The sequence below is a fragment of the Bubalus kerabau genome, chromosome 7 (assembly GCF_029407905.1).
Source record: "Bubalus kerabau isolate K-KA32 ecotype Philippines breed swamp buffalo chromosome 7, PCC_UOA_SB_1v2, whole genome shotgun sequence".
Taxonomy (NCBI): Eukaryota; Metazoa; Chordata; class Mammalia; order Artiodactyla; family Bovidae; genus Bubalus; species Bubalus kerabau.
In genome coordinates, this window is record NC_073630.1 from 97317755 (window position 1) to 97341442 (window position 23688).

At 40.0% G+C, this 23688-nt stretch overlaps 1 protein-coding gene across 1 annotated transcript in view; it reads left to right on the forward strand.

The window, feature by feature from the left end:
* The window catches only part of FRAS1 (Fraser extracellular matrix complex subunit 1), a 330441-nt gene that overhangs the window by 174400 nt on the left and 132353 nt on the right, over positions 1–23688 (forward strand). Inside the window, exons 29-31 of the mRNA XM_055587421.1 lie at positions 5160–5313; positions 11632–11810; positions 16900–17016. Of these exons, the coding sequence (XP_055443396.1) occupies positions 5160–5313; positions 11632–11810; positions 16900–17016 (450 nt within the window). The remainder of the gene's footprint in view (positions 1–5159; positions 5314–11631; positions 11811–16899; positions 17017–23688) is intronic.

Below are 23688 nucleotides of genomic sequence, written 5' to 3' on the forward strand. Positions count from 1 at the left end.
CGTGTCCATGGAATTCTCCAGGCAAGAATACTGGAGTGGGTTGCCATTTCCTTCTCCAGGGGGAATCTCCCTAATTCAGGCATCGAACCTAAGTCTCCTGCATTGCAGGCATATTCTTTAGCATCTGAGGCACCAGGGAAGCCCCATAAGGTACATCATAATTTTTATATGTACCAGGAAACCAAAAAAATTGTGTTACTCATTTTATTGTGATATTTGCTTTATCGCAGTGGTCTGGAACCAAATCCACAGTATCTCCAAGGTGTGCCTATATAAGGGGATAAAGAAATTGCAAAATGTCAGAACCACTGGGGAAAGTAGGTTCAAATTTGTTTAGGACATGTTAGCTGTAGAAAAAGACGGTGCACAGACTTCTATTCTTCTCTTTTTGAATCTTCCCTGGACCCTCCCCCAAAAGAAAGCAATTGACAAAATCATCTTCATCATAATAAATGGGAAGAATTATACTTCTTTTCCTTGGATGGTTGTCCATTTCTTCTTAAGTATTGTCAACAAACAGTTCCAAAACAGAGGCATATGTGTTACTCTGTTATAAATGTAAATATTCTTAACAGCTTGTCTGTGGAGTTTGGGAGAAGCATTCTAAACGCATTGTGATCTCTGTCCTTGGGCCAGACTTCTCACACTTTAGCATGATTCCATATCTCCTGGGGATTTTATTAAAACATAAGTGGGACTAAAATGCTGTGCACAAAGGAAACCATCAACAAAATGAAAAGGCAAAGTAAAGAATGGGAGAAAAATTTGAAAACATCTATCCAATAAGGGGTTAATATCTAAAATATACAAGGAACTCAACTCAATAGCTAAAAAAATAGAGATTGAAAAAGGAGCTAAGAAGGTACATAGACATTTTTCAGAGAAGACATACAAATGGCCAACAGATGCATGAAAAGGGGCTCAAAATCACTAATTAGGAAAAGACAAATCAAAACCTCAATGAGATATCATCTTACATCTGTTAGAAGGCTGTTCTCAAAAAGACACAAATAACAAGTATTGGTGAAGGTATGGAGAAAAGGGAACCTTTATACACTGTTGGTAGAATTCTAAGTTGGTGCAGCTGCTGTGGAAAACAGTATAGATGTTCCTTAAAAAGCTAAAAATAGAATTACTGTATAATCCAGCAATCCCATGTCTGGATATATGTCCAAAGGAAATGAAGTCAGTGTCTCAAAGAGATATCTGCACTCCCATGTTTATTGCAGGACTATTTACAACAGCCAAGATATAAAAACAACCTAAGTGTGGATGAATGGATAAAGGAAATGTGGTTGTATATACAATGGAATGTTACTCAGCCTTTAAAAAAAAAAAAAAGGTTGTCATTTGTGACTGCAGACACGAGCTTATAGAATAAGCTGAAAGTGAAAGTTGGTCATTCGTGTCCAACTCCTTGCAACCCCATGGAATATACAGTCCATGGAATTCCCCAGGCCAAAATATTGGGGTGGGTAGCGTTTCCCTTCTCCAAGCAATCATCTCAACCCAGGGATCAAACCCAGGTCTCTCCCATTGCAGGCAGATTCTTTACCAGCCGAGCCACAAGGGAAGCCCACACAGACTGCACTACCTCACATTTGTAATCTAAAGAATTCGAACTCATAAAAACAGTGTAAAATGATGGCTGCTAGGAGTGGGGGAAACCAGGAGATGTTGGTCAAAGAGTAGAAAGATTCTGTCATAAGTGATGAATAATTCTATAGATCTAACGTATCACATGGTGATTATACTTAAGAATTCTGTATTGTATACTTGCTAAGAGAGTTGATCTTCAGTGTTTTCATCATACACAAAAATCTATAACTCTGTGAGGTGGTGGAAGGCTTAATTAGCTTATTGTGTTCATCATTTAACAATTTATACATACAACAAAACATCATGTTATATACCTTAAGTAAGTAAGTGTTAGTTGCTCAGTTGTGTCTGACTCTTTGTGGCCCCATGAACTATATAGGCTGCCAAGCTCTTCTGTCCATGGGATTTTCCAGGCAAGAATACTGGTGTGGGTTGCCATGCCCTCCTCCAGGGGATCTTCCCAACCCAGAGACTGAACCCAGGTCTTCTGCATTGCAGGTAGATTCTTTACTTTTGAGCCACCAGGGAAGTTATATATTTTGCTGCTGCTAAGTCGCTTCAGTCGTGTCCGACTCTGTGCGACCCCATAGACAGCAGCCCACCAGGCTCCCTCGTCCCTGGGATTCTCCAGGCAAGAACACTGGAGTGGGTTGCCATTTCCTTCTCCAATGCATGAAAGTGAAAAGTGAAAGTGAAGTCGCTCAGTCGTGTCCGACTCTTAGCGACCCCATGGACTGCAGCCTACCAGGCTCCTCCATCCATGGGATTTTTCCAGGCAAGAGTACTGGAGTGGGGTGCCATTGCCATACAGTTTTTCTTTGTCAAATATACTTCAATAAAACTAGTAAAAAATTCAAATGAAGATTCTACTTCAGAAGGTCTGGGATGGGGCCTGAGAGACTGAAATTGTAAGAGGCTTCCAGATGGTGCTGGTTTCTGAACACTGAGTTGCAAAAAGAACTGTTTCTTAAAACTTGACACTGAGACAGGAGTTACAAAGAATTGAATTGATAAAGTGTAGTCGATATAGAAATGCAGTAGAAGAAAGATCTGGGGATATGCAATCAGGGCACAGTGCTTATTTACTTATTTGGAATGTGAAAAACCACACTACTCATCAGTCCAAGAAAATGGTGGTTGGTGTGTGACTGATCTCCATCACACAATCAAGTGTGATGAGGCTGCTGCTATTAGAAAGATTTCTGGCGATTAATATTCCTGGGTTCAAGTAATTATTATGTTATATAAAACTCTGCTAGAGTTAATAGTGGAGAAGGAAGTGTAAACCCACTCCAGTATTCTTGCCTGGAGAATCCCATGGACAGAGGAGCTTGGCGGGCTACAGTCCATGGGGTTGCAAAGAGTCAGACATGACTGAGCGACTAACACACACACAGTTAATAGGTCCCTTTCCCCCAGAATTCTGGTAGGTGACATGCCAAGTTTTTGGAGTGTCTTGATGTTTTCACAAATAATATGCCATCTGAATTGTGATAATTCAGTGTGATTTTGCCCTTGATTACCAGTCACGTAGAAGGTGTGTTGGCAACAGCAGCCACATTCTCCTGGGCACTGACTCAGTTTCTCAGTGATTGTGGTAAAAATGGCTGTGGCCACGTCCTGAGAGGGGCAAATGCTCTCATTCAAGTGACAGCAAAGGAATACTTGTTGTCTTCTCTTCCACATATTCTCCTCCTGGGCATGCTGTTTGCTCTGTCCTATTTATTGGCATATTTGAAACAGCAATCATTTAAAATAACATCCCTTCTGAAATGCCCTATTTTAAAATATCAGATTGTGAAAGTAGGAAAAATGAAACCAGAACACAGGCTGTCTCACTAATCCCATCCTGTGGAAAATGTCAATTAGGAAGCTTTGGAAGAGGTGTGCGCCTGCAAATCAGGAGTGGCAGCACTTTTTAATGACATTAGCTTTAGCAATTAGAATGGTTGCCTTCTCGGGAGCACTAACGAGGTGATTTCTACCAGTCAGCTGTTCCCTACTGCTGCTTCTAAGGGCTTCACTTTCAGTCAGTCATCCAGGCCCATCAGTTTGGCCTCTGCAGTGTTTCCAGAATCTGTTGCTCTTTTTTTAAAGTATAAGAGATAGAAATTAAAAACACTATTCATTCCCACCGCAATCACCTTTATCTTCTCTTACCTAAGCCATTACAAGAACTTGTTAAATGGTTTCTGCAGCCCCAGATTCATCCCAGCCCTAGTCCCTACCGTCTCTTGCTGTTGGAGGTTCTTTAAAACCCAGACCTGATCATCCTTTTCCTTCCCTGAAGATTCATGTTGACTTTACAGTGCCTACAAGCTAAAGTGAGACTTTCAGTGCAGCTTCTACCTTCTCCTAGCCAACATTAAGTTCACTTCTTATTCATCCCCTCCCCTGGCTCAGGCTTCCCTGGTAGCTCAGATGGTAAAGAATCTGCCTGCAGTTCGGCAGACCCAGATCCGATCCCTGGGTCAGGAAGATCCCCTGGAGGAAGAAATAGCAACCCACTCCAGTATTATTGCCTGGAGAATTCCATGGATAGAGGAGCCTGACAGGCGACAGTCAGTTGAGTCACAGAGTGAAACACAACGTAGCGACTTTCACTTCCCCAGGCCCCCTAGATTCTTCTTGTCTGGACACTTGGATAGTTTATTAAGCACACATTGCATTGGCTAATATCTTTGCTTAGTCTAGGCCCTCTTCCTGGAGTCTATTTCTCTTATTCACTTAGAAAAAGCCTTTTTCCGTCATTCAAGAATTAAGTGGCATTTCCATAGGAAAGCCTTCCTGAACATTCCTTCCCCAAAGAGGTATCTCCTGTCTCCTTTATTCTCTCATAGTGCCCTGCTGAAGCCTCACTTGTGATGCATCCTAACTATTTATATGTCTGTCTGCCCAACTAGACGGTAGGTTCTGAAACTGAGGTCTTATTTCAGCCAGCCTTATATACCTCAGTCCTCCAGCAAAATATCTGGCATATAATAGAGGCTTAATGAATAGTTGTTGAATATAGGTGGATGGGGAGGATGGAAGTTAGATGGACAAATGAAATAAAGAAATGGGGAGACTTTGTCTTTCTAAATGATACAAGTTATTTGCTCATGAGAAATTAGAAGAAAAAAGCAGCATATATACCTACCTACCTATATACTTAACACGTGTATATATCTACACATATACGTATTGTTCACAGTGTGACTCTAAAGCTATGAATTTCTCTTTTTAGACAACATTTAGCAGGAACAGGACCTAATAACTTATATCTTTAAAGACTGATACCTTATTTTTTGTTGTTGTTGTTCAGTTGGAGCCAACTCTTTTGTGACTGCATGGACTGTGGCCTGCCAGGCTTCTCTGTCCATTGGATTTTCCAGGCAGGAATATTGAACTGCGTTGCCATTTCCTTCTCCATTCCTTCTCCTGACCCAGGGATCGAACCCTCATGTCCTGCATTGGCAGGCGAATTCTTTACCACTGAGCCACCAGGCAAGCCAAAATCACTAAGGGGGCACCTGGATACGAACCAGGGAACCTAATGCTGTACTCTCTCTTTATTCTAGAATGATCGAGGTCTTCGGCTTGTGGCTAATTCAATGGTATGGGTTCCAGAAGGCGGGATGCTGCAGATTACTAACAGAATCTTACAGGCAGAAGCTCCAGGTGCCAGTGCCTCAGAAATCATCTACAAAATCACACAGGACCACCCCCAATTTGGTAACTTTTTTTTTTCCTTTGTCATGATTTCGTCATTGCTTTCAGCAGTCTTGGACTCGCTTCTGTGTGATGCCACTCAGCCAGGTTGTGTTGCCAATGAACTTGTCTTTCAAACACATCCCCTTTAAAGAAAGAATAATCGAAGAGCACAATCACACTGTGTCCATGTCAGGTACTAGGTAGTATGCTAAGTGATGGAAACATAGTATATTTAAACCTAAAATGTAAGTTTTAAAACAACTTCCCTTTAGAGCCAGGGCACTTGAGGGTGAGGATAGAGCACAGTGGGAATATGAACAACTGAGTCTCTTTCTTCATAGATGGTGGGAGCTAAATTAATCCAGACTTTACTACCGTACAAATTAGCACTTTGTATCAAACTCACTGATAATTTGAATAATAATCCCCTTCTAGGCATCTGTCCTACAAAATAATGATATATGTGAAGAAAGATATATGTTTAAAACACCTGTTTTAATAGATCTTCCCAACCCAGGGATTGAACCTGGGTCTCCCGCATTGTAGGCAGATGCTTTACCGTCTGAGCCACCAGGGAAGTAATTAAAAGCATTACAAGATGTTAAAAAATTTTTTTAAATAAACAAATCCATTTTACAAAGAGCATAACTTGTTAGAAGTCACCTGGCTAGCATTATGTCAGTTTAATGTCAAAGTTCAGGCTCTTAAACTCTACCTTGTGTCCATCACTGATTTTTTTTTTTTTTTTCCACCTGCCTTGTGAAAGTTCCCCATCCAGGAACTGAACCCTGGCCCCAGCAGTGAAAATGCCAAGTCCTAATCACTGGACACTAGGAAATTCCCCCTCACCTGCTTTCTTCTTATAACTTTCATTTTATTTTAAAAAAAAAGTCTTTACATAAAATCATTTCTCAAGTTTTCCATTATTACTTTCACTTCCAGACAGATAGTAGAGTGTGATAACCTACCATTTTCACCTAGAAATGATGGGTAAAAGAGATGAAGAACTAAAAGGCACTCATAGCTGATCCCTCAAGGATACAGAAGAATCTCCAGGTGCAAGAAACAGAGAAGGAACTGCAAACCTGGGCAGGAGCTGATGGTGTGTCTTCTCTGAGATGGGTTGTGTATGTCTCAATAACATGGGGGGCTTGGGATTTAATGCCCATGCAGAGACAGAAAGCTGGAATTAAGGCAAGAAGCTCACCAGCACAGATAGATGGCAAAGAAACTACCAGTGTTTACCAGGGCTCAGAGTAGAACAAAAAATGCCTACTAAGAATTCAGAACTTCAGACCTGTTTCTCCTGAAGACCCAAAGTTCTCTTATACCATTTGCATTGTCTGAGAAACCCAAAGCTGAGGCAGTAATGGGAAAATTGATCTCAGGCCAATGATACTTCTTGAGTCCCTTGCAGAAAAAAGTAGAAACTACTGTGGAATGCCCACTCTTAACTCCAGACCACACAGATTCTCACAGATAAAACCACTGAGGATTAGCTCAGAATTCAAAATTACAGAACATATGAGGAAACAATCTGTAGTACCATAACCAAAACAAACAAGAAGATTAAAACCCAAAGAATTTCAAATGAAGGAACTAGCTTACAAAAACTATGAAATAAGCATATTTTAAAAGATTTAAAAACACAGAAGAAGGAATTGAAACTGTAAGGAGATAAAATGCCATAAAAAATAAAAACAACAAACAGGCAGATTTTTTTAAAGAAATAGTAATTACTTGAAAATGAAAATTGTAGTCATTAAAATTGCTTGGTGTAATAAATAGTAGAGAAATAATAATTCATTTTTCCTCAGGTTATCAGATGCTTAAAATTATGTATTTTCTCTGGTGAAGAAAAAATTAACTTAGTATTGTTTAAGAATAACTTTAGAGTCCACAAAGGCATTGAAAGTCATAATCTAATCAATAATTGACAAAATTATAGAACAATCAGTCTAGCTGGACTGTAGTTTATTATGGATGTATAATCTTGAGGAGAGCAAGTAGACCCCCTTGAGCCATAGGTTTCTTTGAAAGATGAAACTAGATAATTTTTTAAATTTTTACTTAAAAATAATTTTAGACTTACTGAAAAGTTGCAAAAATAGTGCAAAAAAGCTCTTGAATATGCTTTAACTGCTTCCCCCAATATTACCATCTTATATATCCATAGAACAATGGGCTTCCCTGGGCTCACTTGGTAAAGAATCTGCCTGCAATGCAGGAGACCCAGGTTCTATCCGTGGGTGGGGGAAGATCCCCTGGAGATGGAAATGGCAACCTATTCCAGTATTCTTACCTGGAAAATCCCAGGGACAGAGGAGCCTGGCAGGCTACAGTCTATGGGGTGGCAAAAAGTTGGACATGACGAAGCAATTAAACCACCACCACCACCACCATAGAACAATAATCAAAACCAGTAAATCAGCACTACTACAATGCTACTAATTAGTTCACAGACCTTATTCAACTTTGCCATATTTCACCCACTGATTTTAAGCTAGACAATGTTTAAGTCTTTTCAGCTCTAAAAATCTTTGACTCATTTGATGTATTAAATTCTCTACCTTTATCTTGATCATAAAAACAATCAAGAAGTTAAATTTCTTAAAGGTATCCCATCCCAATATTCTATGCTCAATGAGGTGATTTTTAAGCCATTTCAGCTTGATAAATGCCATACAGACTTGATTTTTACCCTTTTCTTCCATAACTCTCTTAATTAACTTCTTCCTAGGAACATAATCCTATTTCTGTGTGTTCAGAGTTCCCCACTGGTAATAATCAAATCACATTACCCTTAGGAGCCATTCAAGAGCAAAAAAGGTGGTGGGAACCAGAAGCCCACTTAACACAAATCTACTTACATCCATCTATCCCGGTTTTGTGAATTATGGAGCCCTTACCCCAGTGTCACCCTAGCTACTATGCACTCCCTCATCACATTGGAATGTTCCAGTTGAGCTTTAGGCTTTGGTGAAGACCTGACTGTGTAACTGAGTCCAAAGTAAATTGCTCATGTAGTATATGCATAAAGGACCTACGTTCAGACTCACCACTTTTTTCAAATGTCAGTTTAGGCAAGTTGATTAATATGTGTACCTTCAGCAGATTTGAGAGTAAATTAAATGAGATGGTTTTATTGAAGTAACTTGAGTATCATTTGAGGGAGAATCTGACTTACATTGCCGACTCTAAGTTATTTAGATAGTATAAGGAAACTTCAATGCAAATTATCTCAACCCCAAAGTAATTCATTGTGATTCCAATGAGATTCTAATTCTTAAGACCTATTACCTTTTCCCTTCAAGATTCTTGGTTAAAATATTGACTTCAATATCAAGGAAAACACTAGTAGATATTGTTTTCTGTTTTTTAAGCCTGGACTGTTTTTTAAACCTGGATTTTCATATATTTAAAGAATCATCTTGTATTTTGTTATACTATGATAAAAGCAGAGATGAGTTACAATGCAAAAGCTCTCACCTGGAAGGAGTGAACCCCACAAAATATTGGTATTTCTCCCTGTCTACTTGTGGGCTTGTCACAAAGAGACCTTGGATTCCACATACCCAGTGCTGAATTCCTCATCTTCTCTTCTACCAGCTCATCCCATTAGTGGGCTTGCTTCCTTACTTATCACCCAACCTAATAGGTGATTATCTGATTCCTCCCTCTTTCTTACCCTTAACAGCCACACTTGTTAAGTTCTGTTGCTTCCACTTCTTTAATGATTCTAGTATCTGTTTATGTCTTTCCCATCTTACCTCTGTTACTTGAGTTTATTTCACCTGGGTTTTGCAGCAACTTTGCAATTGGTCAAAGAAGGCAATGGCATCCCACTCCAGTACTCTTGCCTGGAAAATCCCATGGACGGAGGAGCCTGGTAGGCTGCAGTCCATGGGGTCGCTGAGAGTTGGGCACGACTCAGTGACTTCACTTTCACTTTTCACTTTCATGCATTGGAGAAGGAAATGGCAGCCCACTCCAGTGTTCTTGCCTGGAGAATCCCAGGGACGGTGGAGCTTGGTGGGCTGCTGTCTATGGGGTCGCACAGAGTTGGACACGACTGAAGCGACTTAGCAGCAGCAGCAGCAGTCCACATAAATATTAGCTACTGTTGTTACTGGTTTTCTAAATTAAAATCCAGCCTCTTTTACAGAACTTTCACATACATTCTGTGTTCTACTAAAAATCAGTTCTTGCCATTAACCTATTGAAACTCTCACAGTGGCTCCCAGTTGCTTCTGAGTCTGATCTCCAGAGGCAGGAACTGCATCCTGCTGATCTTTGAGTCCCCCATCCCAAAGGGCTGACCACAGTAGTTAGAACCTAGAAGGTGCTCACTGACTGTTTACTGAGTTGAAATTAATGGGATTAGTCAATATCTTATGATTCTTGTTAATCTGCATAGTAGGGCAATGGGTTTTTTTTAATCTGGAAAATAGGTTTATTTCATTAGGACTTGTTAAGAAAACTCTGCTTAATTAGCTTTCCTGTTATAAAGCAGAATATCTAGGAAACTGATCTTTAGATATTTTTCTACTCTCCATATTTTCATTGTGGAAATCTCCTCTCAGAATATTTTGCAACTACCCACATTCATAAGCAGTCCACTTCCTAGGAAAGCATGTTTATTAACAAGGTCTTATGAACAGAAGTTGAACCAACAAGAGATGGGTAATGGAATTTGTGACTTAAGTACAAATGAGAAACAGTCCAAGAAAGAAATAGAGTGAGTTGATTCTACACATGATTATTTTAATAAGAATATTGATGTTTTTCTATTACTTCAGTATTTCATCACTATCCAGGATATTATGTTCATTTTCAACTTGAATTTAATGCATGTTAATATTAGAATCAGTATTTGCTTTGAGAAAGAAAACTAATTTCTCCAGGGTAATCAAAGTGTACTGTTAATCGCCCAATATGTCTCATGCACCAAGATCTAGGTTTTTTTCTATGTAACATTTAAAAGATATGTACAGTTTCTTTCTTTCTCTTTCTCTCTCTCTCATACACACACACACACACACACACACACACACACTCTTCTCTCCCTCTTCATATCAGAGTGGTAGAGAGGCTTCTTTCAGATTTACTGTTAGATTCATTTTCACAAGCATGTGACTTCTGTTTTTTTATTATTTTTTAATTGAAGGATCCTTGCTTTACAGAATTTTGTTGTTTTCTGTCAAACATCAACAAGAATCAGCCTTAGGTACACACCCATGTCCCCTCCCTCCTAAACCTCATCCATTCTTCTCCTTGGCCTTCCCTTAAAGGAACATTCTCCTTGTGAAATTTTGATTGTTTCTATAACACCTCTGAATTTGCAATCTCACTTTAAGAAAATAGTAGCTACAGGTGAAGAACAAACAATAGAAACAGATTGGTGATGTTGGTGGTGGTGTTTAGATGTAGATTTCATTACCTTAATTCTAATAAAGTTTAGAGAGTGAAGGAGGAAAAACATGATCAGTTATTTATCAAGGTAAATGTTGGTCTGTGAACATAAAATAATCATGATGGGTAACAGAGTTTCATGACTAGGAAAATGAGCTGCGAATTCAAATCCCAGCTCTTCCACTTCAGATCTGCCTAACCTCAAACAAATTCTTGAACTTTTCTGAGCACAAATTACTTTGTCTTTAAAATGCAGATGATAATAGCATCTTCAGGAGGATTCAGTAACACAGCGATAAGGATAACCAACATTCTTTTTAAGCACCTGTGAAGTATGTACTATCACTCTGTTTTCACCAATGAGGGACAGAGACTTTAGTACATAAGTAAGCTCACCCAGCTCTATGTGGTGGAGCTGGGTTTGAACCACTATGCGATGTGTTTCGTGCAGAACCTGTCATATGCATTCCAGTATTAGCTATTATTATTTTCATTGTATAGAACTCTTCCTGATCTTTTCCTAGTTTCCCCTTTTGTTTACACCAAAAGTTTCCTGGTTAGAAAACATTTTCTGTTCATAGAAAGTTGTGGGTAGAAATGCATCTATTTAATGCCCAGTATTTGCAATGTTCACGGCTATTAGAGTCTTCTTATATAATTTTAATAGCTACAAGTCAGTAACTTCATACATGAATTGCCCTTGAATGGCTTTTAGCTCTTTTAACTGAAAGACTGAGTATTTTTTTGTCTAAAGGTGGTTTTGATGACATCTATGAGTTCTGTGTTTATGTCTTTTCCTTCACCTTAAATAAAAATAAAGAAGTGTACCATATCTTTTCTGTTTAAAAAAGTGATAGAGAAGGAGATGAGAGTTCTGATTGACTTTTCCCTTTCCCAGGGTCCTCACTAACTATGTGCTTTTCCTAGGGGAGGTGGTCCTTCTGGTTAATATGCCTGCAGACAGCCCTGCAGATGGAGGACAGCACTTGCCTGATGGGAGGACAGCAACTCCCACCAGCACCTTCACCCAGCAAGATATCAACGAAGGCATCGTGTGGTACAGGCACTCAGGGGTCCCAACCCAGAGTGACTCCTTCCGCTTTCAGGTACCCTCTGCTTCCTGAATTTTCTGATATCTGGATGGTCTGATGAAAATCTTCACCCTTATTTATAAATGATCCAAGTCATTTTCTATGATTGCCTGCAAGTCACATTTGGGAGGGGAAAAAATGTAACTAGTAGCATCAAGAGACTTATTTTTAATTAATTTGCCAATTCAGCCTTATGATCTCTACATCATTTCATAGCAAAGAGATTTATAATGGATAATTGCTAAAGTGTTTGGCAAAAAGTATTTTCAAAATGTTAAAATGCCATATGGAGAAAAAAAATCTTATTTTCTTTTTTCAAATGTTTTTGAAACATTTACCATCTTATGATAAGGTCATGGGTTTAGCAGCCAAACTCATTGGGTTTATGATTTACTTCTGCCATGTACTAGCTTTGGAAAAATTACTTGGGCGAAATCCTTGAACTTCAGTTTTCTCATCTGTAAAACAGGATTGTATGGATTTAATGAGTCGTAAGGATTTAATGAGTTAATACAGATAAAGCATTTAGAATACTGCCTATTACTATGTAAGGGTGTGTGACTATCATTTATTAAGATTAGTCAAATACCAGTGCTGTAGACTGAATGTGTCCAACTGAAGTTCGTATGTTGAAATCTTACCCATCTATGTGATGGTATATGGAGGTGGTGTCTCTGATTAGGATTAGATGAGGTCATGAGGGTCATCTGGAGAAGGCAATCCACTCCAGTATTCTTGCCTGGCAAATCCCATGGACAGAAGCCTGGCGGGCTACAGTCTGTGGGGTTGCAAAGAGTCTGACATGACTGAGGAATTAACACACACACACACACACACACACACACACACACACACGAGGGTTGTACCCTCATGAATGGGATTAGTTTACTTACAGGAGTCACAGGAGCACTTGCTTCCAGTCTCTGCTGCCCTTCATGGGGATACGATGAAAAACCTACAGTCTACAGCCCAGAAGAGGGCCTTCACCAGAACCCAACCATACTGGTACCCTGATTTCAGACCTCCAGCCTCCAGAACTGTGAGAATTACATTTCAATTATTTAGAAACCACCCAGTCTATGGTATTTTTGTTAGAGTAGCCTGAGCAAACTGTGGCAACCAGACCATAAGGAGGGTTTAATTTATTCTGTCAGTAAATTACAGAACAAGAAATTATACTGGGCACATTCTCTGTTATGAAATATGATTAGAAATTAATAATAAAAGGGTAAAAAAATCAAACCATTTGGAATTTCTAAATAATTCCTAATTCTAAAAGTGTTAAGAAATATTGATTAGGAGGAAACAACATATCAAAACTTAAATGATGTGGACAAAGTAATACTCAGAAGAAAATTGATGGCCTTAAGCTCTTATTATTGAGCAGAAAAGCATGAAAATGAATGGGCTAAATACTAAATTCAAGAAGCTGGTGAAGTATGAGAGAATCAAAAGGAAAACATCGATAGACATAAAAGAGGAATTGACTAATTATAAGATTCTAGACTTGATAAATAAGTACAAAATCTGAATCTTTGGAAAGACCCATACAGTTAGAGAAACCTCTGTCAAGGACAATTCAGAAATGAATAATTGAACAGAAATGCAAAGGAATGAGGAAGTATGAATGAGAAAGAACTTTTAAACACAGATACAGAAAAGAATTTAGGAATGCATCAGAGAAAATATAAAGGGGCCCTCATGGTGATCAGTCAAAGCAACTTAATAATCCTGCTAAGTCTGAGCCCATTTCCTTTGCTAGGAATCCGTTGGAGATAAACTATCACTACAGCTCACCTTGTTAAAATTATTTTCCATACTAATAAACAGCAAGGTCCTACTGTTTAGCACAGGGAACTCTGCTCATTGTTATGTGGCAGCTTGAATGGGGGAGGAGTTTGAAAGAGAATGAATACATATTTGTCCCTGATGGCTCAGACAGTAAAGAATCCGCCTGCAATGCAGGAGACCCAGGCTCCATCCCTGAATCAAGAAGATTCCCTGGAGAAGAAATGGCAACCCACTCCAGTATTCTTGCCTGGAGAATTCCATGGGCAGAGGAGCCTGGCAGACTACGGTCCATGGGGTTGCAAAGAGCTAGATACGACTGAGCAACTGACACTTTCACGTCATGTGTATGGCTGAGCTCCTTTGCTGTCCACCCGAAACCATCACAACATTGTTAATTGGGTATACCCCAATGCAAAATAGAGAGTTTAAAAAAATTATCATCCATTCTGTTCCTGATGCCTGGTGCACATATCTTCATCGTCCAATTTATATTGTGTTAAAAAATGTGCTTTCCCAGAGAGCTGCCTGAAATAAACCTGGAAATCATTAGAATGAGATTACACTGAGCACACTGAATGTCCAGTGAGTGCGCAAACATGACGTGCCCTTTGCCCAAGCTAATATTTCAATTTTAGCAGCTGGGGACTCAGCAGTCCTCAGGTAATGAGTCAGAACAGAGGCAAAGACCTCAATCAAAAGGAGTCACCTCGGCAAACTAGAATCCTCAGACCTGCCTTTGCCTTCATAGACATCAATATGAAGAACATCATCAATATGGAGCATTTCCCTGGAAAGAGATTCTCAGCACCTGCTAAAATGATATTTGATTGCTTTTGCAAGTTGGTTACTAAGTAGGTTATTATAAAATAGCAAAAGTTATTGATTTTGGAAAACAAATTCACTGGAGTTTAAGACCTAAAACATCATTACTTAGAAAATGGTTCCCTTTGGAGAGTCTTCACACGTTTTGCTCAAAATGTATTTAAAAGGCCTACCTGAAATCTCCTTCAAACTCTGTGGAATATTCTTTAGAATATCTTCAATAATGACAATCTTCAATAATGACAAATCCTTGGGAAGTGAATCTTCAATAACGACAGATCCTTGGGAAGTGAATTTTAAAATATAACCCAATAGCCAAAAGTCATGCTGACTCATATCTGGTAGAAAGAAGAGTAGTGTTATTTTTGGTTAAAACAAGGACGAATTATGAAGTAACAAGCTCAGTTTTCTTACATGTTTTGTTAAGGCTCTCCAATAAGTGCATTTTGAATACTGACAACATCCTTATTCCAAGTATGAAACAATTCTTTCAGATCATATTCTCTTGCATGTGGAAGCTTTGCTGTGTATGTTTTTAAAGCCTCATTATTTGATAGGCTTACCTCATATTTTGATGTGAAGTGACACAGACTCTGTAGCTATGTGCTAAAATAAATGGTTAGCAAGTTTTCCCATTCATCATTTTAGTGTCCCTTGGGATTTTAGACTTTTCAAAAAAAGGTGCTGTTCTAATGGTTCTTTTCTTTGTCCCTTTTTTTTCCTTTCAAGCAGAAAATGCAATACAATGAGTTGCATGCACTTAATTTCATTTTAATGTTGATATGCTGTCATGAGCCGTCGATGCAGTCCATCTGTTACTTTGCGTCTAAGACTTGGGATTTATGCAATGCAAATGGTGTGAAAAAAGTAGAGCATGGCATAGTGAGAAGAAAGCAGGCACATTTTGGCCAGGGAAGGAGCCCTGGTTTTTGGCTTATTCAGATCACGTTGACACAGCCTCAGGGGATGTGGTTTGAAAAGGACCAAAATATTTTATAGCAGTATCTTTGCTAGGGAAGCTAGAATTGAGTCCCTTGCTTGGTAGTATGCTCACATCTCACTACCTGCAGAGTTCCATTCCTTTTCTTCAAGAGATAGGAGAACATATCTTCCTCTGGCCTAATATCCTAAAGCTTCCAAATTGAGTCACCGTGGTCAGTAGGAAGATCAGGAACCCACTGACCTAGTTTTAAATACTGCTCCTTAGTGGCTTTTGACCTTGACACCTATAACTTTTTGACTTTCAGTTCCATTGTCTGTAAAAAAGGAGATAATAATATCTACTTGGTGGGTATTCAGTAAAAAAGCTTTTGAAAAGTAGCTTGTACGGTGCAGAGGCTGTGATAAATGCTCTGTCACTAAGTCTCTAAGCTTTTGTTGTTAATATTATTTATGGCGACACTATGAGATGTCTTCTTGGAAACATGTAGATATTCTGCAACTTGAGCTCTGCAGAGAAGTAAGCTTTCCTGTAGGATGTAATTTTAGAAGACACAGAGAAAGGGCTGCTGTTCTGCCTTTTTCTCAGGATTTACAAAACCCTGCCCCTTCTCATACGTGTGAGTGTATGCTCATTCGCTTCAGTTGTGTCCGACTCTTTGCGACCCCATGGACTGTAGCCCATCAGGCTCCTGTGTCCATGGGATTTTCCAAGCAAGAATACTGGAGTGGGTTGCCATTTCCTCTTCTAGGGGATCTTCCTCACCCAGGGATCGAACCTAGTCTTATGTCTCCCACGTTGGCAGGAAGGTTCTTTACCACCAGCACCACCTAAATTCAATTCCACATGGCCACTTGGGCCTGACCAATTCGTCTAACAAGCACAAGGAATAAAGAAAGAAGGCAAGTTTAATGGAGTGGCTAGGTAGCACCGAGGAAGGGGAGAGACTGCATGGGCAAACCATCATTTTTCAGTATGTTTCAAACAGGAGGAAATTGATCTTGTGACCACTACCCTAACTGTAAATTCTTTTAATCTTGCCTTGCAGTGATGAGGCTGGGATTTAGCATTTATAATCTAAGTGTAGATATCTGCACTGGGTAAAGATTAAAGTGGAATAAACATCACTTATGTAATGTGTTATATACATTCATAATGAGACATTATGTAGCTATCAAAATTATGTTTTCAAGAATGTTTAATGATATAGCAAAATATCATAATATTAAATAAATATTTAGAATATATACTTATATATAAAGATTCACATATGCATAGCAAAAAGATTAAATTGAAATGCAATGGTATATTCATTACTATTTATCAGTAGTGAAATTCTTGATGGTTTTTATTCCATATTTATACTTTCCTGCAACTTCAGAATTGCCTAAAATGTTTATTTTAAATGAATCTTAAAATATGAAGAGCAGAACAAAGATTGTAACGCAGGAGCATATAGAATTCAAAGACAAATGGTTCGAAAGGGAAAAAGTAAACACAGGCAAAGTACTCTGCCCATCAGAGTCTCACCAGCGTGCCATCTCTTTGCAGGTGTCCAGCGCCACAGAGGCCCACGCCCATCTGGAGAGCCGCCTGTTCAACATCGCCATCTTACCTCATGCTCTGGAAGCACCCCAACACTTTCCAGGATCTTCTCTCCACATGACAGTGAGTTGGGTGGGAGGGCTCATGGTTTTTGCTTGGAGGAGGTGGGCTGATGCTGTCTACATGCGTGCTAAGTCATTTCAGTCATGTCCAACTCTTTGTGACTCTATGAACTGTAGCCTGCCAGGCTCCTCTGTCCATGGGATTCTCTAAGCAAGGATACTGGAGTGGGTTGCCATGCCCTCCTCCAGGGGATCTTCCTGACCCAGGGATTGAACCTGCGTCTCTTAGGTCTCCTGCATTGGCAGGCGAGTTTGCTTTTACCACTAGTGCCACCTGGATGAGATTTGACTTAATGCCTATCTTGAAACACAGACTCTGGGGTCACCAATGCATGCCAGCCCTGTGAACACATTTCTCATTGATTTGAAAAAGCAATTAAAATTACCAGAGTGAAAGGAAGATTAGATGAAATCTACCCCAACCTCCCATCCATTGCTGCTAAATTTTTGCAGCATCCCAATCATGGGCCCACTCTCTGAGTGGTGTTGTTCAATTGCTAAGTCATGCCCAACTCTTTGTAATCCCTTGGACGGTAACCCAACAGGCTCCTCTGTCCATGGGATTATACAGCAAGAATTCGGGGGTAGGTTGCCATTTCCTCCTCCAGGGGATCTTCCCTACCCAGGGATCAAACCCGCATCTCCTGAATTGTCAGGCAGATTCTTAACCACTGAGCCACTAGGTACTCATTGAATACCTGAATGGACTTTCAGGTTTATATCCATTTGATGATTGCTGTTTGGGTATAAATGTTTAGCTAGTTTAGAGCTCTACCTAGCTGGAGAAACTGTTCTTTGTTTTAAAAGTCCTGTTTGTAGTTTTCTATTATAAAAGAAATATCAAAGCTTATCTGGGCTTCCCTGATAGCTTAGTTCATAAAGAATCCGCCTTTAATGCAGGAGGCCCCAGTTTGATTCCTGTGTCGGGTAGATCTCCTGGAGAAGGGATAGGCTACCACTCCAGTATTCTTGGGTTTCCCTTGTGGCTCAGCTGGTAAAGAATCCACCTGCAATGCAGGAGACCTGGGTTCGATCCCTGGGTTGGGAAGACCTCTTGGAGAAGGGAAAGGCTACCCACTCCAGTATTCTGGCTTGGAGAATTCCATGGACTATAGAGTCCAGGTCCGATGCTGTAAAGAGCAATATTGCATAGGAACCTGGAATGTCATGTCCATGAATCAAGGCAAATTGGAAGTGGTCAAACAAGAGATGGCAAGAGTGAATGTCAACATTCTAGGAATCAGCGAACTGAAATGGATTGGAATGGGTGAATTTAACCCAGATGATCATTATATCTACTACTGCGGGCAGGAATCCCTCAGAAGAAATGGAGTAGCCATCATGGTCAACAAAAGAGTCCGAAATGCAGTACTTGGATGCAATCTCAAAAACGACAGAATGATCTCTGTTCGTTTCCAAGGCAAACCATTCAATATCACAGTAATCCAAGCCTATGCCCCAACCAGTAACGCTGAAGAAGCTGAAGATGAACGGTTCTATGAAGACCTACAAGACCTTTTAGAACTAACACCCAGAAAAGAGGTCCTTTTCATTATAGGGGACTGAAATGCAAAAGTAGGAAGTCAAGAAACACCTGGAGTAACAGCCAAATTTGGCCTTGGAATACGGAATGAAGCAGGGCAAAGACTAATAGAGTTTTGCCAAGAAAATGCACTGGTCATAACAAACACCCTCTTCCAACAACACAAGAGAAGACTCTATACATGGACATCACCAGATGGTCAATACCGAAATCAGACTGATTATATTCTTTGTAGCCAAAGATGGAGAAGCTCTATACAGTCAGCAAAAACAAGACCAGGAGCTGACTGTGGCTCAGACCATGAACTCCTTATTGCCAAATTCAGACTGAAATTGAAGAAAGTAGGGAAAACCACTAGACCATTCAGGTATGACCTAAATCAAATCCCTTATGATTATACAGTGGAAGTGAGAAATAGATTTAAGGGCCTAGATCTGATAGATAGAGTGCCTGATGAACTATGGAATGAGGTTCATGACATTGTACAGGAGACAGGGATCGAGACCATCCCCATGGAAAAGAAATGCAAAAAAGCAAAATGGCTGTCTGGGGAGGCCTTACAAATAGCTGTGAAAAGAAGAGAAGTGAAAAACAAAGGAGAAAAGGAAAGATATAAACATCTGAATGCAGAGTTCCAAAGAATAGCAAAAAGAGATAAGAAAGCCTTCTTCAGCGATCAATGCAAAGAAATAGAGGAAAACAACAGAATGGGAAAGACTAGGGATCTCTTCAAGAAAATCAGAGATACCAAAGGAACATTTCATGCAAAGATGGGCTCGATAAAGGACAGAAATGGTATGGACCTAACAGAAGCAGAAGATATTAAGAAGAGATGGCAAGAATACACAGAAGAACTGTACAAAAAAGATCTTCACGACCCAGATAATCACGATGCTGTGATCACTGACCTAGAGCCAGACATCCTGGAATGTGAAGTCAAGTGGGCCTTAGAAAGCATCACTACGAACAAAGCTTAGTGGAGGTGATGGAATTCCAGTTGAGCTATTTTAATTCCTGAAAGATGATGCTGTGAAAGTGCTGCACTCAATATGCCAGCAAATTTGGAAAACTCAGCAGTGGCCACAGGACTGGAAAGGGTCAGTTTTCATTCCAATCCCAAAGAAAGGCAATGCCAAAGAATGTTCAAACTACCGCACAATTGCACTCATCTCACACGCTAGTAAAGTAATGCTCAAAATTCTCCAAGCCAGGCTTCAGCAATATGTGAACCGTGAACTTCCTGATGTTCAAGCTGGTTTTAGAAAAGGCAAAGGAACCAGAGATCAAATTGCCAACATCCACTGGATCATGGAAAAAGCAAGAGAGTTCCAGAAAAACATCTATTTCTGCTTTATTGACTATGCCAAAGCCTTTGACTGTGTGGATCACAATAAACTGTGGACAATTCTGAAAGAGATGGGAATACCAGACCACCTGATCTGCCTCTTGAGAAATCTCTATGCAGGTCAGGAAGCAACAGTTAGAACTGGACATGGAACAACAGACTGGTTCCAAATAGGAAAAGGAGTACATCAAGGCTGTATATTGTCACCCTGTTTATTTAACTTATATGCAGAGTACATCATGAGAAACGCTGGACTGGAAGAAACACAAGCTGGAATCAAGATTGCCAGGAGAAATGTCAATAACCTCAGACATGCAGATGATACCACCCTTACGGCAGAAAGTGAAGAGGAACTCAAAAGCCTCTTGATGAAAGTGAAAGTGGAGAGTGAAAAAGTTGGCTTAAAGCTCAACATTCAGAAAACGAAGATCATGGCATCTGGTCCCATCACCTCATGGGAAATAGATGGGGAAACAGTGGAAACAGTGTCAGACTTTATTTTTCTGGGCTCCAAAATCACTGCAGATGGTGACTGCAGCCATGAAATTAAAAGACGCTTACTCCTTGGAAGGAAAGTTATGACCAACCTAGGTAGCATATTTAAAAGCAGAGACATTACTTTGCCAACAAAGTTTCGTCTACTCAAGGCTATGGTTTTTCCAGTGGTCATGTATGGATGTGAGAGTTGGACTGTGAAGAAGGCTGAGCGCCAAAGAAGTGATGCTTTTGAACTGTGGTGTTGGAGAAGACTCTTGAGAGTCCCTTGGACTGCAAGGAGCTCCAACCAGTCCGTTCTGAAGGAGATCAGCCCCGGGATTTCTTTGGAAGGAATGATGCTAAAGCTGAAACTCCAGTACTTTGGCCACCTCATGCGAAGAGTTGACTCATTGGAAAAGACTCTGATGCTGGGAGGGATTGGGGGCAGGAGGAGAAGGGGACGACAGAGGATGAGATGGCTGGATGGCATCACTGACTCGATGGATGTGGGTCTCAGTGAACTCCGGAAGTTAGTGATGGACAGGGGGGCCTGGTGTGCTGCGATTCATGGGGTCGCAGAGTCGGGCACGACTGAGCGACTGATCTGATCTGATCTGATACAGTCCATGGGGTTGCAAAGAGTCAGGCACGACTGAGCAACTTTCACTTCTATTATGAAAGTTTCCTGGTAAAAGTGATGTCTATGCTGACTCCAGAAAGACAAGTAGCAAATATTCAAAAAGTCTGGGGATGGGGGGACAGGTTGGAAAGATTTGAGAGGTGAGGGCAAAGGGCATCACCAAGCATAGAAGGAACACATATGAAGACCCAGAGGAGAGAGACAATATGATTGTTGGGAAAATTACCAACGGTTCAATAGGACTGGGGACATAAGAGAGGCGGAGGAGACCAGGGTGTGGAGGTCTGTGAGCTGGGTCACAGAGGGGCTTTGTGTAGGAAGGAGTGTGGACACATGGAGAAGTCTGAAGCAAGGTGACAGCTAAATTAGTGCATGAAGCTTAGTTCAGACAATTAGCAATTCCACCATAACCCTATATCCACAGGACATGTAATGCCAGAACCCCTCTTCTAGACAGAGCCACAAGCACGAAGTCCTTGTCAATGAATCATCAGAGATCCACATTTTAGTTAGCGTCCACATAATTACACTCCAAAGTGGTGCAGCAGCCCTAAATCGCAACAAAGATAGCAGGTAGGGTTTTAGAAATTATGGGTCTGGGACGTGACATAGACATAAAAGGGGAAACAGAAAGTATTTAATGAATAGCTGGTATCAGCATTTCCACCATAAACCATAATTTAAAGAAATCATAATTCAGCAACACTAGAAAGTCTATAATTCATCATTCTGACTAGAGGAACTTGGATCAGAATTTTCTCTAAAGTGTAAAGAAAAATGTGCATACACATTTCTTGCCAAATGTTAATGCAGTGTTATTTTGAGTTTAGAAGGGAAAACAAATGGGCCAGGAGCCATGAGGATGGCGTCACTCTCGCTCTGTGGCTGGGAACCTCTAACAACTTTTAAACACACTTAACCTTGAGAGTCTCAAGTTAGGTCTATCCAGTGTAATTTAGTGTATCACAGAGATTAGTCTACTAAAAAATGTGATCAGGCTATCGTTTCATTTCTTAAAATATACATGGTTTATATTTCTTTTGACATTAATTAGGGCTATTACTGTAGGACATACAAACTAATCTGTGACGAAAGTGCATTCTCAATTCAGCGATTTGGGTTCACCTAGCCACACAAGTTTTGTACATATTTGGTAGACACATTATGAATACATATGCTAAATTCATATATGGTATATTCATATATGTGTTTAAGGGTAAGTGTCTACCTCTCCATTCATTCAGTTATTCAATCACAAACACTTTTGGGCCCCTAATTTATGCCAAATTCTGTGGAAGACATTGGAGATTGAGTGATCACATAATACAGACTGTATTCTTTTTTATTGAAATATAGTTGATTTGCAATGTTATGTTAATTTTTATCAAGCACTCCCATGTTCTTTACACTCGGTGCTTGAGATCCATGACCAGACTAAAATCCGTGTTCTCATGGAGTTGACATGAATAGACAATAAGTTATAAACAAAATAAATAGCTCTCATGTAGCATGTTAAGGAGAAGCATTATGATAAAAGTAAAAGTAGATCAGAGTCAAGAGGATTGGAAATGTAGCAGGGGAGACCTAGGTTATAATTTTTTAAAAAGTTGTCAGGACAATGACATTTAAAGAAGGACTTGCAGGAGGTGAGGAAGAGAGAGAGCTGTGCAAATCTCTTAGGAAAGGGCATTCCCGACCCAGGGAACCATGCATTTAGAGGCATCAGGCTAGGAGCATGCTTAGATAAACAGCAAGGAAATCAGTCTGGCCGGATTAAAGTGAGTACAAAGCAAGAAGAATCTGCATGAATGCAGATGTGCAAAGTTAATGGGGTGGAGGGTAGTGTAGATTAGGGGAACAGGTTGTATCCAGCCACACAGACCACTGGAGGGACTTAACTTTATTCTGAGTAACATGGAGAGTCATTGCAGGGTGTTGAGCAGAGGCCTAATGGCCTTTTTAAAGGCATCCACTGGTGGCTGTGTGGAAGCAGACTCTTGAGGAGGGGGCAAGAGAGCAGGTGGGGGGCCACGGTGGGAGGCCAGGTGTGGGATCTAGCTCCCCGCAGGGTGGTGGCAATGTCATGGGGAGAAGTGGTGGATTCTGGATGTATTCAGAGGTAATATGGGTGTTATGAAAGCCATTATTCTGTAATCTTCTTATGCTGACAGATAGTTTAATAGAAAAGTGTCTTCTATAATGATTTCCATGAAATTTAATCTCATATTTCTTACTGTTTCATTGATAAATATTGAACATTCCAAATAGCTAATATTAAAATTGATTATGTTTTGATGTACCTCCACCTCAATATTGCTTTCTTGAGAGAATCAAGTCCTTGCTTTTTCTACTTAGTGTCTATTTCTGTTAGTAAAGAAATTATATCAATAAATTCTGTAATAAAATGTCTGCTTTCTTGGCTATAATGCATTTCTCTTTTCCATTATTCTGTGTTCATAGTAATTCTCTTTTCCTAACCCTTTATTGTTTTAGGGACATCTAGATTTTCAAAAATATCCCATAATACCTTGAGAATGTTCAGTTATTGTGATGGTTTTGAGAGTAAAAGTTGGCAAAAGGTATTGAACTGTGCACTCAGCGTACACTTTTTGTCCACGTATCTGTGCCTACATGTGTATGTGTTTACAGATGTGTGCACACATGCATG